The sequence below is a fragment of the Medicago sativa genome, chromosome 1 (assembly GCF_051527215.1).
Source record: "Medicago sativa cultivar Bolivia chromosome 1, Bolivia_mono, whole genome shotgun sequence".
NCBI lineage: Eukaryota > Viridiplantae > Streptophyta > Magnoliopsida > Fabales > Fabaceae > Medicago > Medicago sativa.
This window is the reverse complement of record NC_140749.1, coordinates 31329579-31351730: the sequence shown is the minus strand read 5'-3', so window position 1 is coordinate 31351730 and position 22152 is coordinate 31329579. Positions and strand designations below refer to the sequence as shown.

Genomic DNA, 22152 nt, shown 5'->3' with positions numbered 1-22152 from the left:
TAACCAAAAAAAAAATATTGTGTAATTCAATATCACTTGCACTTGCATTAAAATTCTTAATGGAAGATAACTCGTCTCCGCATCCTTAAACATACTAAATAATTCAAAACAACAATTAAAGAACCATAAAATCCTAATTTCAATGACGAAAACTCATAGTGATTTCCCCGTTTGCGAAACAAGCATCAACCATAAATCTTACACATCTTCTTGTGTACTAAAATGTTGGTGTGAGGGATCAACTTCCATAACCACAACAACACAAAACGAAACAAGTAATTAAAAATAAAAAATGTACATATACCGTTCTTTTGCCAAAAGTTAGATTAAATAAATACAGTTACCAAATTTTCTCAACAATGAAGAATAGTAACTAAAGAAATATGTTGAAGATAAAAAGTTTTACCTTTCATTGGTCTATATAACCTTAAATCCAAAATCAATGGGCATTGTAATTACCTAGAATCAAAATTGATAACATTATTCCTTATTGCTCCCAAAAGAAGAGTATTACTCATCACATAAAGTTGCAACTTGTTTATATATTTATACTAAAGTCCTAGGTTGTTTATATATCAAATTACAATCATTTTTATATACATTACGATTGTATTTCGTCTTTTTTCCTTTTATTATTATCTTTTCTTTCAAAATGCAAATGGACTCCAAACATAACTCAATCCTGAGAAACTTTATGGAACAAATATGCATGCTCATAAGACTATATGATCCGGATATAACCAGCCCACCACTAAGACTGTTATCCCAAACAAAACAGGAAGCTTTGAAACAGATTGAAGAATCAACATTAAACAAAGGTTAATAATGATTTGTTTATTGTTTACTTCTAAAATTAACAGGAAATGATACTTTACTGAAAAGTTTTAAAATTTTGCAGTTGAAAAGAGAATTGATGAAATTCTCCTACACAAAACAAATCATGAACCAATGAAGGATCCAAATATTGTGCTAGTGAAAGAGAAGAAAAATATTGACTGGATTGATATCCTTGAGGATGCAGAAGAGGCTCGTGGGGAGGTCTCTTATAAATGCACACTAATAACATATTATTTTTATTTATTATTTATGCAGAAGAGTGACCTACCAGTAATTGGCAAACAGTTTTATGGTGTGTACCCATTGAGAGGGAAGATTCTCAATCCGCTGGGAAGTAAGTAACAGCAAAAATGTCACGGACAACAAAATAATTAATGATATCATAGAAATTCTTGGAATAACAAAAGACAAGGTGTACAATTCCATTGATTAGTTGAAAATCATGGCTCATGTGGTGAGTTACTTAAATATTACAGTTCCATGTATGCATTTGTTTTATTTATTCCCTCATACTATAATACCAAACTATTTCTTTCAGGACATCGATGGATCACATATAAAAGGATTACTTGTTAATTTATTTCATTCATTATGTCCGTCATTGCTCAAATGTCCATTCTTTTTACAAGAATTTATAACGCCTCTCTTTCGGGTTATCACTCACTCCCTCTCTCTCTCTCTCTCTCTCTCTCTCTCTTTATATATATATATATATATATATATATATATTTTGACTTATCATTCTCTTCAGACTTCTCAATCAGAGATGAAAAACATTTTTTTTAGTCTATTGAAGAAATTCAAGAATGGAAAAGGTTTGCAAGTGATCTCCATACTGGAAGATAGAACATTAATAAGATTTGTCAGAAAAATTCGTTAAACAACAATTAAGGTTCGTATCCATTTCAAAAAGAACAATAGTGAAATTAGGTTAAAGTTCCTAGCGGAAGATAACTCGTCTCCGCATTCTTAAACATACTAAATAATTCAAAACAATAATTAAAGAACCATAAAATCCTTATTTCAAAATAGATGACGAAAACTCATAGTGATTTATGAAAATTGTGAAAAAGCATCAACCATAAATCATACTCATCTTCTTGTGTACCTAAAATGTTGGTGTAAGAGGTTGATTTCCAAAACCACAACAACATAAAACTAAACAAAGAATTAAAAATCAGAAAATATACATATACCATTCTTCAACCAAAAGTTAGATTAAATAAAAACAGTTACCAAATTTTCCTAACTATGAAGAATTTAACAAAAGAAACATGTCGAAGATAAAAAGTTTTACCTTTGAATGGTTTATATAACCTTAAATCAAAAATTAATGGACAATATAATTACTTAGAATCAAAATTGATAAAATTATTCGTTATTACTCCCAAAAGAAAAGTATTATTCATCACATAAAGTTGCAACTTGTTTATATATCTATACTAAAGTTGCAGCTTATTTATATATCAAAGTACAATCATATTTATACATATTACGGCCGTGTTTCGTTTTTTTTCTTCTTCTTTTATCATCTTTTCTTTCAAAATGCACATGGACTACAAACATAATCCAATCGTGAGAAACTTTATGGAACAAATATGCATGTTTCTAAGACTATATGGTCAGGATATAATCAGTCCACCACTAAGATTGTGATCCCAAACACTACAAAAAGGTTTGAAATAGATTGAAGAATCAATATTAAAAAAAAGTTAACAATGATTTGTTTATTGTTTTCTTATCAAATTAACAGAAAAATATATTTTACTAAAAAAATTTAAACATCTGTAGTTGAAACCATGACCCAGATTTGGTTACTTTGTGTGGAAAGATGACACGTTGCCTAAGAGAAGACTGTGCAATTCTGGTTATGGACCCAAGATTCAATGAAAAAGAAATGAACCGCACCTTTCTTTCCTCGTTGGAAAAATTCTTCTCAAAACTTCGTGTTGAAGATGCACACCAAGTTGCAGAACGAAACATATTTCATGTGTCTAAAGTTTTGACTTAAGATGAGTTGGAAGAAATCTCTAATGAGTTTCGTCCAACAGTAACAGAACAAAACATAAAATTATTGTTATTATATATAAAATTTGTTTATTATATATAAAATCATTGTTTATTTTTTTAAATAACATAGACGACCCTTCTAATTTTATAGTACTCCATCCGGTCTTTTATATAAGAAACTTTTTCAAAAAAATTGATTCTGTTTATAAGAAAAAGTCACAACTTTTAATGTGTATTTATTGCGCAAAAGATTTTTTTTCCCTCATTTAATGTTTGTCTATTAATATTAGTGGGTATATTTATTAGAGGAAATTGCACTCAGCTCCCCTAAGGTTTATTAAAATGGCACTAACACCCCCTCTAGTTTTAAAATGAACATTAACCTCCCTTAAGTTTTCAACAAATAAAGAAACACCTCCCTTCTTGGTTAACACCGTTAAATTGTCCGTTAACTTTTTTTTCCTCAGTTTTTTAAACATTGAAGGTCTACACAAACACATTTTTATACATATGATAATTTTTCATATGATCATACGATGACACTCATAATAATTCTTCAAATTCACGTGACAGTCCATGAAATTTGAGCAAATAATCCTAGTTTACAGGTAAGATAGCGTGTGCATTGTCTATAAAATCATTCATGGTCCTTCACTCAGCAACTTAAGCTTCAGCTTTAAATTTAATCAACCAAATGTAAGCTTCAGCTTTAAATTTAATCAACCAAATGGAAACACCTCTTAATGACTTGAAAGAACAGGTTATCACTATTGGCATCAAGGAGTTAAGAGACTAAAATCTATAGAATTATAAATTTCTTGATTTTGGTGCATGTGATTGAATTTTTACACCACACAGGTTTTACTTTATTATTATGTAGAAAGTGCTCATTTTATATTGTTGTCTTCTTGAATACAAATGGTTCTAAAGGTTTTACACCATACAAGTTTTACTAGAGTCTAAACCAGGTTACCAGCAAATCATATTAACTAGAACATAAGACAAACCATAAAAAATAGACAGAAAAGTACATGAGGAGAAAAAGACATTTAAACACACGAGTATGAGAACTATGGAGACCACAAAAAGAAACATTTATACGACGATCGACGGCGTGAAAAAAATAATGGTTAGCGAAAACAACACACCAGAAACCAGAAAGAACGATGCCGCAATTAACGTTGAGAGCGACGACGACAGCGATAGAGAGAATGCACAGAAACAGTGGTTAGTAGTGAGTGATGAAGGAGGATGACCGAAGATACAAGTGGGGGTGAAGATGAACAACTATGGAGAGAAGGAGGATGATCAGTAGTAAAATCCCATGATTTTTTGCGGTTTTGAGAGAGAGGAAACGCAAAGGTCGCATGACCTAATTATGCTGATTTCTAAATTCTAACAGAGAGTTAACAGAATGTAACTGAGGGGAGGTATGTGATGGTTTTGAAAATAGAGGGGAGGTTTGTTGTATTTAGCCATAACTTGGGGGAGGTTGTTATAATTTGCCATATTTATTACTTCACACATTTTTATGAGGGTATATTTGTAAAAACATTCAAAAAGTTGCAATAATTAATGATTGTATTGATTTTGATGTTTTTTTAGTTTTTCTTGTTATATCAAGAACCAGAGAGAGTGTATTTGAATAAGTTCATATCAAACTCTAGGCTACTACGATCAATTCAAAAACTATCATATTCAACAAGAAATGATATTTGTATAACTCTTTTCATACAACTTTTGGACAACTTTCTCTCTCATACTCACATTGTTTATTTATTCTTATTTCATTTTTCTCTTTCTATTGTTTTTGACCAATAAGAAGAGAATAAGGTTGTTCTAAAAGTTGACACAGAATGGTTATACAAATATCATTACTTCATTCAACCTTTACTTTGTCTTTAACCTTTTTATTATCAACAACATTCTCTTATTTCTCAAGGTTTTCAACAACTATCACACCATCGTATATGATTATCTCATTACTTTGTCGCCCGACTAAGTTCATTATAACTAACCATCATATGAATATATCTAGACTTTTTGGCTTTGCATCATCTCGACGATGTTTTGCCCACAATACTCTGAGGAATTGGACATTCGTTATTTAGATATACATGTAATATAATTTATGACGATTCCACATAAACAACGATAAAATTAAATATAAACTAAATTCATAAAAAAAATGTTTACCATAATAAAATGGTTTGTCACTTACATGTGTAAGACACGTGATTTGGTCTCTCCATGATGATGCACCACGTAAAGGGAAAAAAATTGTCTACCCTTTTTCGATGGATAATAGTAGTACCACATTGTAATAAGAAAGCTCACATCTGGCATAATCTTTCATTTATCCAGAGGTGCGGTGTAACACCCCGTTTTCCCAACGTAAAAATTTCTTAAATAAAATCAGAGTTTTTTCATCATAAAACGGAATGTCACATTTCTTAAAAAACGTAAATGGAATAATAATTTATCCTTCAAAAATATAACAACATAATCTTTAAAACTTCGCAGCGGAATAGTTTGACAACTTAAATAATCTTTGGCACAAGGGCCTCAATATAAAATTTCATAAAACTTAGTTCAACATCAATTCTTGAAAGATTCATAAAGTAATACGTAAGGAACAGAAAGTAAAGACATAATCCCATCCTGTTACGTATCAGAGCACCTAAGACACACTTGTGAGGAGTCCACTCACGACTGCAACTAATCCTGGTTACCTGCAAGTTACCCATACGAAGAGCAACATTTCCAAGCAGAGGGGTGAGATTTCTCAAACAATAATATTAAGCATATAAATCATATAAAGTACATTCAACAACTTAAACATCTTATAATTCATTAATCATATCTAATAACTTAAACTTCCTTAACTAGTGTCATTATCCTTCCTACATTAGTCATATACTTCATCAAGTAATCTCAATTATTATTCATAAAATATCTTATCTTAAATCATGATCATAAGCATCAATATCTAACACCAAATATAATCGTAAGCATCATCATATAATTCACATAAGTATCATTATCAAAACATAGCATTTATCGAAAGCAACTTCATAATCAAGTTCATAATCAACTTCATAAACAAACATCATCATTAAATCATAATCATCAAATCACAATCAAACTTCATAATCAAACCTCACTTAACTCGACAATGCGACTCAACTCGACTATGTAACTCTTAACATCTCAAATTATCTTAGCATCTTGACAACTTAACAACTTGACAACTCGACAACTTCACATCTTAAATCATCTTAAACCTTCTTGATATGCAAATGCATGTGGTACCATTCAACAACATAAATGAGCGTAATTAGGCTCTTCAACATGTGAGCATAAAGCTGTCGGGCTTAAAGCCCCCAACTTTAATGAGCACAAAGGCTGCCGGGCCTAAAGCCCCCAACTTTAATGAGCACAAGGCTGCCGGGCCTAAAGCCCCCAACTTTAATGAGTATGCAATGGACTCAACTTCCTAAAACTTAGACAACTTTATGAACATCTATGACATCCTAACATCTTGATATCTTGACAACATAACATCTTAATAACTTGATGACTTCATAACGACTTGACGACTTAACAACTCTTATCATCTTAACGTCTTAACATCTTAACATCTTGATAACATATGGATCACATAAATAATTCATGTCATATCATAATATAACAATATCAAATGATAATAAACAACATCTTAAAACATCATATTCATCAATCATAAACAACTTCATATAACATCGTATTTAAACATCAACAATAATTCACTATGTATCTTTGTAAAAACATAATAAATTATCCACAACATATTTTCATGTCAAACCAAAACTATTGGAAAGATATCACAAATATCAACAACTTTCATGTTTACAACAAAGATCAATTCAAAACAGAAACATATGAACAAAACGCAAAAACATGAAACAGAGAATGCTGTCGTACAATTTTGCTAAGACCTCCCTGTAGTATTTTCATCATAACTCACAGACCAAACATCATTTTCACGTCAAACCAAAGCCACTAGAAAGCTAACAAAATTATCTAAAACTTTCATGTTTACTCCTAAGACCAATTATGTACCGATCAATACCAGTTTTTATTTTAAATTCGGAAAAGTTGTGCTGAAAGTCCATAAAAATTCACTGTGACCTACATGCAGTAATTTGACCATAACTCAAGTTCTATAAATTCTATTGACGTGAGACCAACGGCATTAGAAAGCTAACATCCATACATACAACTTTCGTGTTTACACCTAAACCCAGTTCGGAACTTAAACTTGTCAAACTGAGACAATAAAAACGTGTTTTGCACATTGACAGCAAAATCGCAGTTCAGCTGCGATTTCGCTTTGGGGAAATCTTTTCCACTTCTTATTCGATCCAATACTCTCCAAATTTGACCCTAATCATTACCCTGTGATTGCCCTATCATTAGAACACTAATTATTCATCAAATTACTGTATGCAAATTCAAAGGGTTCTCAAATCTATTAACAACCTATTACAATTATTAAACCCTAATTCTTAAATTCACCAACATCTCATCCAATTCCATGGTTTTAACCTCAAAACTAAATCCAATAATCATTCTATAGGTTATCTAAGGACTGTATACAATTTCTACATCAATTCAACAAGTTTTCATCATCTAATCATCAAATCTCTCTCAAAACCCTAATTCTCAAATTCTCACAAACTTTCCCCAACTTGTTAGATGCAATCTAATGATTTAACAACTTAATATTAATGCAAGATAGTCTCACCCTCACCTTAGACTAATTCCTGAATCAGCGGCAGCGTTCTTCTTTCCTAAGGTCTTATCCTCTTCTCTTGACTTTTCTCTCCTCTTCTCATCTTTCTTGTTCTCCTCTTTTCCAAAAAGCGGTTTCCGGTAAACTCTTTCTAACCTAAGCTTCTCTATTTATAATACTAAACGCTCTTCCTAAATCTATTTTGGCCCAACAACTTATTCTTCTTTCTATTCTAACCCCCTTCTTATTTCTCTTACACCTCAAAACTACTCTATTCCTCATAATCTTATTTATTTCTAAATTAAATATATCTCTCCCCCACTTAATAATAATAATACACCAATAAAAAATATATCTCTAACAAATAACAAATATATTTCTATACCAAATAACAAATATATCTATAACAAATAACAAATATATTTCTACACCAAATAACAAATTATATTATGCTAGTAAATACCAACATATAACATAACAAAATATCACATAAATCATGTAAATCATACCAATCATATAAATATATTCTAAAACTAATTAAAATAATTAAATAAAAAGGAGGGCGTTACATGCGGGACCAACTCCATCGGGAGTCAGATCCTGACTTGCTTAAATTAGTTGAAGATAACTGTCATGATTATTGGTTAGCTTTCGTAAAAGTTCAAGACATATAATGCGAAGATCATCAATATACATATCATGTTGGCTTGCAACTGCACGAAATCCAAAATGACTATCATTCACAACATCCACCACCTTTTCAATAAATGGATGCATGTAATACGAGATTTTGTCTTTGTTTAGGATGTCGACTTGAACCGAACGGGGGTTAGGAGGCTTATTACTCGCACGCATAGTTTTCCTACTAAGCATGTTGACTTCGACTGCGAAATGTGTATCTGGATCGCGAGTGTCGACATACTCTTAGAGATAAAGTGATTGCTTAGTTAACCATACAAAACATTCCACATTTTAGTGCATCTTTTTTTATTTACCTTTTTTGGAGGTAAACACGTAGAGGTTGTTTACGATAAAACAAACTGCCGAAATTGCTCTTTGATATGCATCTTCATATTATAATCATCATCTTTGAATCGAGTTTGTAATGTATAAGCATATGCTAGGATCATGATAAAAACAAGAATATGCATTATGTTATGTTACTGGGCATTTCAAATTATATAATTTGAATAAATTTAGCATAGTTCGATTTATAAAATTTGAAAAGCACCCAACATCCTACAAAATGAGCATATTGGTACACATTCAAGGGGTGTGGAAATGGTCAATTTCGAATTATATAACCCAAATTAGTTTTATGTATACTTCCTATTATATAATTTGAAATGCCCCATAACCGTGCAAAATAAACGAGCTGGCATGCAAGAATGGGGTTGGAAAACCACCCTTTTTAGATTATATAATCTGAAATACATATATGTCATTCAGATTATATAATCTGAAAGGTCCAAATAACATAGCATAATGGACAATTACAACCAAGCAGAGATTGAAATATTGAACCTTAAGCAAATTTCATTTATGGTACATGAGATGTATATGGTAGGCATTTGTTAGCAACATTGTCAACCTCGAACCACAACATTTTCCTGCGAATGTGAATTTCATACAAACGAATCGGGGTATTGAGCTTTATCTTCATGACAATTGTACAGACACATGACAACATGTATTTGATTCTAATTAATTAACCACATTTGGATTTATCCATACCATAACTCAATGTTCGATCTGCATTGTCTACAATAAAATACAATATGCCTTGATATGTTTCTAACCAAGAAGTTCGTGCCATATTGCATCTCTATCATTGAGAATATACCACTTCCACTTGTTTAGTGAAGAAATATTAAATAACTCAATATTTTTTTACACCTATACCACCATATTCATGAAGCTTGCAAATTTGATTCTAATTGACCCAACATATCTTCCTCTGCCCATCATCACCTCCGCACAAGAAAATTTATTGTATTGAAATAAAAGTTATCAAGATTTCCTCTGACATCTTAAAAAAAGAGAAGAGAAAATGCACGAAGATGCTATTTATAACTGAGTTTATCAAGAGCATCATCCCACCCATTGATAAATGTCATCGTTTCCAATTGAAATCATTTGTATTATCTCAACAATCGGAGTTTACATCTCACACCTAGGATTTCCACCCATCGAGAGACCCAAAGATTTGAAAGGAATAAATTCCACTCAACATGACAAAAACTTTGAAGTTTCATCCAAGAGGTGGTCCTCCAAATTAATACAATACATTATATTGAAAAAATTCACCTTCATCCATAAATGAGTTCAAAGCTTCTCAAAACCATCTCTATACTCCACAAATCATTTTAGGAACCATCACAAAAAAGAATCATATCATCTGCATTTTAAAGAATATGGAAGTTGAAGTTTTTTTTTTAACCTTTAATCTTACAAAATCATTGTTCGAAACTATTGCAATAATAAATAAGAATGGGGGAAGATGATCTTCTTGTCTTAAACCTCTTCCAACTTTGAAATCCTCAATCAGGGCACCATTAACAAAGACCAACAAAATATACTAGAAAATAAGCAAGCATTCACCCATCAAACCCATCATTCATAAGCTTACTCGACCAAGCATGTATTCGAAATAAGACAAACTTACAAAATCATAAACCTTTTCGATGTCCACTTTAGTAAAAAGCACTGGTATTTCGTCCTCTTCGCAAGATCAATTATTTTGTTTACCACTGAAATTCCATCATAGATTTCTCTTATCGGAAAAATATTGATTGACATGAAGAAATAATCGACCAGATAACTTTCTTCAACCTTAACGCAAGAAGCTTCAAAATGATTTTACACGTGCTCCTTATCAAACATACATGTCTTTAATCAATGAACTCTCAGGGTGATTCACTTTCAATATTAAGAAAGAAATGCTACAATTATAAAAAATGAATCATCCTAAGAGTTAGGTCAAATGCGGTGATCAAAATTTGAATATTTACTCCTCCACTTATGTGGGTGTTAGTTTCCAATGACTATTTTCATTTCATCTATTTATAAACTAAACCAAAAAATCAAAACTCGAGCATAAAATTTGTTTACAAATTTTTGCAAAAAGAAAAACGATTGTTTTTTTTTTTTAGAGAACACTATACAAGAAGTTTTTGATAGTAAGATATGACAATTGTTCCTTTGTGAAAGAAAAACACACGCAAATAAAAAAAAAGCAATTAATTTATATATTATATATATCCTAAAAAAGTAATTTAAGTTTTTTAAGGGAAATAATTTAATTTATATACATTGAAAATGTGATTAACTTTTAATGACTTAGTCTGACAGTAAAAAGAGAGGTATTTAATTCGAAAGTTTTCGGGTTGCGTTTCACTAATACTTTTGAAAGAAGATAAATGTAAAAATCTTTCTAAACACCTTTTCTTGCCTCCGACATCATCCCCTCACTTTAAAATTAATTTTATGAAAAAATAAATAAATATTTTTATGTAGATATATCTAATTAGATTTGACACCAAATTTAATTCAATATAGAATCACCATATAAAATAAAATATATAATATAAATGTTAATTTGAAATAAAATAAAACCTTATAATAATAATCTTTTGTTTGAATGAATGAATGAATAATAATAATAATAATAATAATAATAATAATAATAATAATAACTTATACTATATATAAAGAAAATAATCCATTTCACCTCTTTTGGACTGACTTTTTCTCTTTTGAAAATTACCCACAACTTTGGATACAATAACACATAGATAAGAGTAAATTCAAATATAAAAATAAAAGTGTAATAAACAAGATATAAGTATATATATGTCCAATTTTTTTTCTTTATCCTTTAAAAAGTGTAACAAACTAGACGATTATATTTATACTTACTTTTTCATTATCCCCAATTAAACCATCAAACAATTTTTTCTTCGATAATAAAGATTGTTGTTGGTGTCATTAAAAAAAATTAAGAATTTAGATTATATTTTTTTGTTATTTTGTTGGTGCCATTGAAATAGATAATTATGGTTAGTTTGATTTGTTTTAATTTAAAAGAAAAAATTATTTATATTTTTACTTTTAATCAAAATCAAAATTTCATAAAAAAAAAACATCGTTCATAATTTTTAAACTTTAACGCAATAATAGAAGCAAAAAGACGGGCAACGTGAGTGCCCGTCTTTTCGCAAGTAGTAGTAATAATAATAGAGAAATTCTTATGTGAACTCTTACCCAACACATCATTCTTACACCCAACCAATTAAAATCTAACACCTCACTAAAATAATAAAAAAATTAATATAAGAATTTTTTCTCATTATTTTTAATATTCATCTCTCCTTTTTCCACTTTCTTTAACCGACAAAAACCATCCACCACCATTTATGTGTCATTTTCTTAATTAAAATCACACTTTTTTTTAAAGTTAATAACACGTGTCATTCTTTTATTGGTTGGGTGTAAAAATGATGTGTTGGGCGAGAATTCATGCAAGAATATCTCATAATAATATACAAGTGTTCGAGTCCAAAATATATTTTCTCTTTAAATTAATTAAAATCACACTTTTTTTTAAAGTTAATAACACGTGTCATTCTTTTATTGGTTGGGTGTAAAAATGATGTGTTGGGCGAGAATTCATGCAAGAATATCTCATAATAATATACAAGTGTTCGAGTCCAAAATATATTTTCTCTTTAAATATACATCATGATATTATATTTGAAAACATGTACACAAATAATATGAAATTAATATCTACACATAAACCAACGAAAATATGAAATCTAATAAAATATGTGAATAAAAATATATTACAATTATTTCCATTATGAATGTGAGAAATGATCCGTAAATACCTTTGAAAATAGTGTTTGAATCTTCAAATCCGCCTTTATTCTACCAAGTCTTTGAAGCTCAATTCATCTAAACAACTTTCTTATACTAAAAAAAGAAGAATTATTTTAACTATATACATATATTTTTTTTAGTAGACTAAAAAAATATTAAACACTATTAATATATATATATTTTTACAAATATTAATATATATAAATTAAAATCATAAAAATTATTAAAAAAAATTGAAAGGTACTCAAAATGATATTAGTAATTTATTAATTAACTTGAATGGATTAAAATTATAATGTACTTTTTGACTAAATTCTAATGAAAATGAGTAGAGAAAAGAAGCATATATATCTTGTCAAAAAAAAAAAAAAAAGAAGCATATATACAGCACACAAACAGCATCATCGTAGCACAACACAAACTTCATCCATCATCAGAGAGAGAGACAAACAAAACAAAAAAAATCTCTCTCTCTCTCTGATCTCTCTCTCTCTCTACCCTCTGAAATTCGGATCTGATTTGCGGCGTTAGGGTTTTGAAGGGTTTTTCCATTTTCATCAATGGCTACACCTTTTCCCATTCCTCTCACCGCTGCTCAGGTACACTCTTTCATTCTTATTCTTCTTCTTCTTTAATTTCTTTCTCAATCGTCAAACCCTAATCCTAATTCGTTTCTTTGTGAAGGTTGGGACTTACTTTGTGGGTCAGTACTACCATGTGCTTCAGAATCAACCTGAGCTTGTTCATCAGTTCTACTCTGATGCTAGTACTATGCTCAGAATTGATGGGAATGCTAGAGAAACTGCTACTGCAATGCTTGTATGTGTTTTTTCGATGTTACCCATGTTTTTTTTGTGTTGTTTGTTTCTGATTTTTTTTTTTTGGGTGTGACTGGAATTTGATGTTAATGGTTCTGAATATGGAGTGGTGTGAGTGTGAAAGTTTGTTTTTTTGGAGTGTGGGTTTTGTTGAAATGTATGATGGGTTGTTTTTTATTTTTGATTTGAGAAGTTTGGATTACATCCGAGGTAGCTGACACTTTTGGTTGAAGACCCGTGTCATGTACTATGAATCACTGACACGACATAGACACTGACACGTCGACACCAGTAATAATTTGAGAAATGACATAATTCAATGTAATTATATGTGTTGGTGTCATAGTATCCGTATGTGTGTCCGTTTCCGACACCAACACGACACCACCGACATGTGTGATTATATTCAGATATATAGTTTTTTAAATAATTATCGATGTCGATGTGTTAGTGTCGTGTCAGCATAGATTACATCTATGATTGTGGGTTTTCTTCAAAACGTCTATGATTGTGGGCTTTACTTGTTGGTTTTTAAGTTGTTAAGAAAAGGATTAAGAATTTAATGAATGTGGGTAGGAAATAAATGTTGTTGGTGTGGATAAGATAGAATTTTTGTGAATATGGTGGAACCCCTTCCTGGGCCCTGCGTATGCGGGAGCTTTAGTCCACCGAGCTGCCCATGTGTTGTTTAGTGTTTATGGTCAGATGAGGATTTTGAATTGATTTTATTGATGTGGCGTAAGTTTTATTGTGTGTTGTGTATTATTCTATTGAGAATCGGAAGAGATGACATGTTGGATTATACAACTAACTTATTATTTGAAGAGTTTCAACTGGGCCTTTCATGGTTGGTTTCATTCAGTTCATGAGCATTGTTCTTAATTGTGGTTGTGGTTGTTGCAAGTATTGCAGTAGTTGCAATGCGAATACCAACCATTGTCCCTTGAATTTATTTTTTGTTTGCACCAAATCCTTAGGCTGTAGCTAAGATCCATCATGGTCAATTGTTGTGGTCTTTACAGCATTATGTTGTGCTTTTCATTTTATTTGAAATATTTCCTTAGCAGCAGTATATGTTGTGGGTCTCAATTGTGATTGCATCAGGTGATGTGGCGTACACTTTAAAACCGATGTTCAAGAAATTCAGCTCTTTGCATTTAAACTGGTTACAAATCATGATTAGGAAACTAATGCATGCACATTAGATTTATTGACTGTACTGTGCCAATATAATTATGTAGTGTTCACAATTATTACAGCCTTTTACGAAATGATTCTTTCCGATTATATTTTAATAAATTGTTTACTTGTACATTTTTAAAAGAAGGTCTAATTTTTGAATCACTAGAGGCAGAGGGAGACCTAGAAAAACTAAAAGAGAAACTATTAAGAAAGATCTAGCGATTATTGAGTTGGATAGGAGTATGTTATATGATAGAGCATTATGTCTGCGTTTGATCCATGTAGCCTTTTACCTCACTTAGTGGGATAAGACTTGGTTATTGATGTACTTGGTTATTGATGTTGTTGTTTACTTTTTGAGTAATGTGCAACTTGTTGAAGTGGTTTCATATTGCTGTTCTCTATTTCATACTTTTTATTAGGTCTTTAATTGTGTGAAGGTACATGGCGTTGTCTTCAATTGTTTATGTACGTTCAACAATAGTAATTTACATATCCCCATTTCACTCGAAACTGAGAAAACTTGTCTCTGTGCAGCAAATCCACGCATTGGTTATGTCACTCAGTTACACTGGAATTGAAATCAAGACCGCACACTCTTTGGAGTCTTGGAGTGGTGGCGTTATTGTGATGGTTTCTGGATCTGTGCAAATTAAGGACAACCTGAGGAGGAAATTCATGCAGACATTCTTCCTTGCACCCCAAGAAAAAGGCTTTTTTGTGCTAAATGATATTTTTCACTTCGTTGAAGATGATTTAATTCACCACCATCACCACCAGGCAGTCTTGTTAGCTCAGAGCAATCTCGATTCAAAACTGAATGTTCCAAGTACACTTAATATGCCAGGTAAAGTCAGAGTTAGCTTGTACTTACTTACCTGAATTGAAAAAGTATCACTTATTGCAGTTAAGTAGTATAGAAAATGCAGAACTTTGTTTCCCCTAGTTAAAGTTTTCAGAGGTCATTATGACTTTGAATCTCTCCGTGGGTGTCACCCATTCTTTTATCAGTTTATGATAATTATGGATCTGGTCAAGTTTAGAGTCTATGTTGGACTGTTAGTCCCATGTTCTTTTGTTGTCTTTCTATTCTCTGAATCTCTAGTTCGTATGTTCTTTTAGACAGAAATCTTTGTCATGTTTATGAGCTTTTTTCCCTTTTATATCTCAAGCTATTTTCTTTACATCAACTGCTGTTGGCACTCCTTTTTTTTTTTTTTTTTCCTCCTTCTTTTGAACTGTTTACAGGTACTATATTTATTAGTTTATCACTGTTACCAACTGTGTATGCTACATTGTTATCAATTGTACACTGGTACACTATTATCCTGTCGACAACACTTCAAAACCATCTGTTCCTTCAACTTTGTTGGAAAAACTGCATCCTCTCTGTTAACAAACTGAAGCATACCTTTCACTCTCCGATATTGAATTATAATATCATACATTGGTTTCGGTGACTTGAAATTAGACAGTTGCAAGCTTAACCTTATCCTTAGATATATATATGCAGATTGTTGTTGCAAGTTGTTGGCTATAGTTTTTCCTTAAAACTTTAAAAGTGTAAAGGTGGAAGTTGTCAGGGAAGCTTGATCACAAACCACATTTTATCATCAGTCATAAATGTTTAAATCTTAAAAAAAAAAAAATTCAAACTGTCCTAGAAAAATTTAGATAAATAACCAATGTGGCTGTTTATGTAATAATACTTATTCTTGAAACTGTGATGTTTCTACTTGTAATTGATTGAGAGCAATGGATTTTGCAGTATCCAACTATATGCTGAGTGGAGATATTCAGGCTAGGGAGTATGCTGCTACAAATGAGGTCAAAGAAAATGGTGTAGCCGACAATTATGGATATTCAGAGCAACGAATCCAGCGTGGCCCTGATTCTGAACATATCAGGGAGGACAATGCTGCTGAGGACTCAAATGGCTCCCTTCATTCTTCAGGGAATGCTGTGCAAGATCACCTACCTGCTTCTCCTGAAGAACCTGCCGGGGAGCCACAAAAGCACACTTATGCCTCCATTGTATGTTCTGATTAACCATGATATTAATATCGAAACAATGTTTTCTTTTGGGATTTAATTTTGACATTGAAACTGACCTTGTTATGGACTATCGTTGGCAGTTACGTGTTGCGAAAGGACAGTCTACACCTATGGCTTCTCAGCCCTCTCATAAGAATGTTTCCTCTTCAGAATGGGACTACATTCCACCTAGCAGTAATCAGCAATCAACCGCATCGGCAAATGCATTTGAAAGGTCTGAACCAGATGCAGTGGAAGAGCTTCCTGCAGCAGAATATGAAGGTTACTACGTACTTTGTTTTATAGAATTGATTATTTTTTTTATAATCCTCCATTTATTATTTATAGTTGCTTTCTGGCAGTGAGCACGTTTTCACTGCCCATTACATAATATGCAAATATTTTTTTTGGGTATAAATCTAATAATTTTTTTTGCTATGATTTCAGATGAAATTAAATCCGTTTATGTGAGAAACCTGACGCCTACAGTGTCTCCTTCTGAAATTGAAGAGGAGTTCAAGAATTTTGGTAGAATCAGGCCTGATGGTGTCGTTATAAGAAGTCGCAAGGTTAATGTCTCTTAATAATTTCATCTTCAAATAACTGTTTTTATTGATATTAGTACATTTACGCCCACTTTGATTTATGAATCTAATCTTTTCATTTTTACGCAGGATGTTGGTGTTTGTTATGCATTTGTTGAATTTGAAGACATGTCAGGCGTTCATAATGCAGTCAAGGTTTTAATTTTCTCTATAAATTAACTATTATAAGTTTGAAAAATATAGTCAACGTGAATTATTTGACCCAAAACCACAGTGAACACTGAGTCTTGTTTGTCTTGTATGTTTTCAGGCTGGATCTGTTGAGATAGCAGGAAGACCAGTATACATTGAAGAGCGGAGACCGAACAGTAACATTCCTTCTCGAGGAGGAAGTATGTCCTTTTTATTGCTGTTGTTATTATTATCGTCATTATTAGATTTTTTCGTCACTAAAAATTGATAAATTTTAATTTTGTTCCATATTCAATTTTATTAGTATCCATGTTTTTTTCCTCTCTCTCGTATGTATAATTAAATATTTGTAAGGCATTTTTTAATCTTGTTTCATTATCCTATTTTCGCTGTCTTAACAGGACGGGGTAGAGGCAGGGGTAGCTATCAATCAGATGCACCAAGAGGGCGTTTCAATTCAAGAAGCTATGGCAGAGGAAATGGTCAAGATGGTGGCGATCGCGAGTACAACAAACCAAGAGGAAATGGTTACTATCGACCGAACCCACGCCAAGAGAGGGGATATTCAGGTCACCAAATGCCAAGAAATGGGCAGAATCTGGCTGAGTCCTCCTAAATCAACTAATTAAAAAATTATCAAGAGTCCAATTTTGTGTCCAGATATTTCAGCTCCTAGTAGTCAATTTCAATAGATTAGACCAAAAATTGGTATTTTTTAGTCTTAAAGATGCTCAGAGAATATGGATGTGATATTTTCATTTATGATCAATTTTGTTCACAAGGGGTATTCTATTCCATTTGTTTCTCCAGGAATTTTTGTTTAGCTGGTAATGTGGCTATTTTTTTTTTTTTTGAGGGATGGTAATGTGGCTATTTCAAACATGACAAGTTTACTCCCAAATGAAATTTGAAATCTAGTTTTTATATTTGTTAGGGTTTGATACTCTGATCACTTAAATGACATATACTGGGTGATAAATAAATTCTATATGTAAATTGCAGATTGCCTAAATAATTGCAAGCTTTTACAGAGTTGGGAGATTCTGCAAGATTATTGCTTTGTTATTTTCAATTTAGTTTATTTGCAGTGCATCATTATAAAATAGTAGTGAGCTATTTATATGTAGCGGGGTCATTTTTTTTTCTTTCTTTCCTTTCAAAAGCATGGTCGTTTTTAAAATATTCTATAGGTTGTCTTGGGAAAAATTGAGGGAAAGTTACCCACGACCAATTAATAATACATATTTTAATTGTTTTTGTAGAAAAAAAGTTTGTTTGAAAGTAGTTTTGGCTTTTATTTACGCAAGTTTGATTTTTATTTTTAATACAGAAGATTTGATGACGAATGTTATTGCGAAATTTTGTTTTATAAATAGAAACAAATGTTAACAAATGTGTTGAATTATAAAATCTTGTGTTAACAAATGTGTTGAATTATAAAATCTTGTGTGTAATTTATGGATGGTCATGTTAGTTTGTTTTGTAAGTTTATCATTCAAAGGTTAACATTATTTTTTTTTAAAATACAAATTTTCTTCTAGAATTAAGAATCAATATTAACTTGACGGTGCGAATATAAACCTGTCTGTGCAAGCTAATTATGGAGCTCTAGTTAGCTAATCCATAGCTATACCTATATATTGCAATTACACAGATTAAGTGTTGGAAACTAACAAGATTCTAAAATAGGCAGGTTCACTTTGTAGCAAGTCATGTAACATAACTTTTACCAACAACTAATCCTAATATAGACTCATATCAAAAGGAGAGAGAATTTCACACATCATCACCTAAATTAAGGGACCTAATTCAAGGTTGAAATCTATTCAAAGCTCCTTTGATTTGCTGTCTACAGTGTAGCAAAGACCTTATTTGCCTCTTTCCTTGACCTTCATGTAACGCACTCAACAACATTCACATCTTCATTTTCTTTCCTTTCCTTTCCTTTGTTTCCTTTGTTCAAAAGTATTAAAGCAAGACAACAAAACCATTGATAAAACTCTAGCACCAATACCTTCATTTTCCATTCCCTCTTGTTGCAATTACATCAATTATCATCAATAGCTGGCTTCAATTCATAGCCTTGCATTCTAATTCCCTCATACTGTTGATGCAATTGCATCATAACCATTAATTGGTCGGTGTCATGTCTAACATTTTGGCATGTTACCAACTCTTAGAACTCAATGTCATATCAGCACAAGATTTGGCTGAAGTTGGCCGCTCCATGCGTACCTACGCAGTTGCATGGGTTGACCCTGACCGCAAGCTCTCCACTCGGGTTGATTCCCAAAGTGGGACCAATCCGGCGTGGAATGACAAATTTGTCTTTCGGATTGACGAAGACTTTTTATACGATGACAATTCAACAATAACAATTGACATTTATGCCATTCATTGGTTCAAAGACATCCATGTGGGTACAGCCCACGTCCTCGCCGATGATATCATCCCACCATCACGACCTTCCCATAACAATAACTATAAACCTCAGGGCATGCGGTTCGTGGGGCTTCAGGTCCATCGACCCTCGGGTCGCCCGAAAGGGATTTTAAACGTTGGTGTGGCGGTCATTGATAGCTCTATGAGGAGCATGCCTCTTTACACACACAACAACACCCCAGCTGCTGCATATCATCAAAATGATCATCATGATCAACTAAGCAATCAAGCCATGTCAGAGCTTCGGCGTGCGAAGAGTGACTCCAGCTCAATGATCGGCTCAGAAGTTGTGGAACATGAGAAACGACTCAGAGCTAAAAGAGGAAAAGCAAGCTCCCAAGTTACTCTTTCCGAAGTTAGCACATATAGCAAGAAAAAGTCTGCCTCTATGTTGAGTGGCTCAGATGTGAAGGCTACACCAACCTCGAAAAAAGTTAAATCCAGAAAAACGAAGAATAACTATCCAAGTGACTTCAACCCAGCAGCTATTGTTAGTTATGACTACGAAGTTAAACCCTCCCCAAAGCCGCAGTTTCTAAATTCTCCGGCTACAGGGAGAGCTTACAATAACGGTGGAGTACGAGCCACTCCACTACATGCATTCGCCATAAATAATGCAGTGGCGAATGCAAATATGGAGTACAACAGTCCATACAGAACAAACATGGGCCACCATCGTCCTATCATAACGGACTCTGAATTGGGTCCGTCAGCATCCGAGGTGGCAGAAGCGGTGGCAAGGCAACCTGTGATGGATGAGGGAGAGAGTTCTATAGTAACAGGGTGGAGCTTGAACGAGAGTGTCGAAGATTTGCAACCCAAAATTGAGAGGTGGCAAACGGATTTGGCACCGGTGCACGATGGCCGAGAGATGTCAAGTAAGCCAACAACTAGCAAGAAGAAGGATAAGCATTCACGTAGGCGCACAAATGGCGGCGGTGGCGATGGTCGTGATAATGGCTTGTTCTCTTGCTTTAGTGTTATTTGTGGTCTTGAATGCTCCATCGTCTGCGGCGGCGATAAAAAGAAAAAAAATAGGCTTCGCCGTAATCAATCTATGGATAGTGCAAGCTTTGTATGAAAAAAGGGTGTGAATATTAGTTGCATGCATGCATGGCTGATAAAACTTATTTTTTATCCAACATTGTTTTATTTCCAATAAATTTCAGGTTCTCTTTCAAATATTATTAGTTTGATCATTGCCCAGATTACATTATTAGAGTATGTTACTTTGTTTAACCAAAAAAGGAAAGAAAAAAAAAAGTATGTTACTTTGATGATGAATACGTCTAATTTTATAGTTGACTATTTGAGGTTGGTTAATATTAACCATCTCAACAAAAAAAAAAAAGAATGGCTTTATTTTATAATGAACATAATTTGTTTTTTTTTCTGTTGATATAAGGAAATCATTATATTTGATCATTTGAATTGGTGGAGATTTTAGACTGTTCCTCAAATTTTGTCAAAAAATATTAGACTTCATATTTGAATTATTTTGTGCTATTGAATTGAGACTTTAATTTATTTTTTACTGAAAGCTAGATCTTGCCAATAAGCCAATCAGAGATTTGATGACTTGTGAAAAAAAATAGAAATCTCATTAGTAGTAAAAATTGGTAAATTAAATTAAAATAGCAACCAAATGGAGCACCATAATAACTATTTATAAATTTATATATTAATTTTTAAATGCAGAACAAATAAATTATTTATACTAAACCACAATTTTTTTTTTTTTGAGAAGTTATAGTAAACCACTTAATATGCTGCCAATACCCACTTAATTAATTGAGTTTTAATATCTTTTGGGCCACCTAAACAAGAACCACAGCTAGGACTAGCAGGTACATCACAACCGGCTTCTTCAAATATCTGTGAGCAAGTCTTACTACCGGATCCAGGGACAGGAAGACTATACACGTCCATCCAAACCTGAAATTCCATTAATGGAGATACGTCAAAAAAAAGATTCATCTACCATTATTTACCATGAGAATTTTATTGAAATGTAAATCAACTACTAGTGATATATGAACATGGAATTTTTTGCAGACCTTCTGTGTTGCAGGGACGAGAAATTTTGGAACTTTGACCTTTTTACCCTGCGAATACAGATACGATGTTCTACATTAGGAAGAAAAGTTGCAAGATTCATACAATAATACATCAACACAAACAAGTCATTAAAAGATCATTGTAAATAGGATGGAGAATATGTTTCAATGCAAAATAAAATAACCTAAGAGTGTTTTACAAGCATTGAAACATATTCAGAAAGATATTCTCCATTGCAAAATAACAGTGTCAGATAAAAAACAACTTATCGATCAATGGAAATGCAACCAAATGACTAACCTTGGCCACCAACGGCTCCAACTTTGAGACATCAAATCTATACTCAGAAAGAAATCTAGTTGCCGACATAAAAAGTATT

At 32.2% G+C, this 22152-nt stretch overlaps 2 protein-coding genes and 1 long non-coding RNA gene across 3 annotated transcripts; 2 read left to right on the top strand and 1 right to left on the bottom strand.

Moving 5' to 3' along the window:
- Positions 1-12910: 12910 nt before the first annotated feature.
- On the top strand, positions 12911-18070 carry LOC146954265 (nuclear transport factor 2-like). Its single transcript, XM_085715535.1, has 9 exons — positions 12911-13101; positions 13187-13321; positions 15040-15349; positions 16271-16536; positions 16638-16818; positions 16984-17105; positions 17211-17276; positions 17392-17473; positions 17675-18070. Exons 1-9 carry the CDS (start codon positions 13063-13065, stop codon positions 17887-17889), a joined length of 1416 nt encoding a protein of 471 aa, XP_085571661.1. The 5' UTR covers positions 12911-13062; the 3' UTR covers positions 17890-18070.
- Positions 18071-19394: 1324 nt separating this feature from the next.
- On the top strand, positions 19395-20796 carry LOC146954264 (uncharacterized). Its single transcript, XM_085754443.1, has one exon. It carries the CDS (start codon positions 19420-19422, stop codon positions 20794-20796), a length of 1377 nt encoding a protein of 458 aa, XP_085610569.1. The 5' UTR covers positions 19395-19419.
- Positions 20797-21576: 780 nt separating this feature from the next.
- Positions 21577-21820, bottom strand: LOC146954263 (uncharacterized). Its single transcript, XR_015032107.1, has 2 exons — positions 21773-21820; positions 21577-21650 (listed from the first exon to the last, which is right to left on the bottom strand). It is a non-coding gene; the product is annotated as an uncharacterized LOC146954263 (long non-coding RNA).
- Positions 21821-22152: the final 332 nt, after the last annotated feature.

What these genes read in the sequence shown, in the direction of transcription:
- LOC146954265 (XM_085715535.1), top strand. Translation starts at nt 13,063, where the DNA reads ATGGCTACACCTTTTCCCATTCCTCTCACCGCTGCTCAG. An exon ending in AGCACACTTATGCCTCCATT is followed by an intron (nt 16,537 to 16,637) that starts GTATGTTCTGAT and finishes TATCGTTGGCAG; the next exon opens with TTACGTGTTGCGAAAGGACA. An exon ending in GCGTTCATAATGCAGTCAAG is followed by an intron (nt 17,277 to 17,391) that starts GTTTTAATTTTC and finishes GTATGTTTTCAG; the next exon opens with GCTGGATCTGTTGAGATAGC.
- LOC146954264 (XM_085754443.1), top strand. Translation starts at nt 19,420, where the DNA reads ATGTCTAACATTTTGGCATGTTACCAACTCTTAGAACTCAATGTCATA.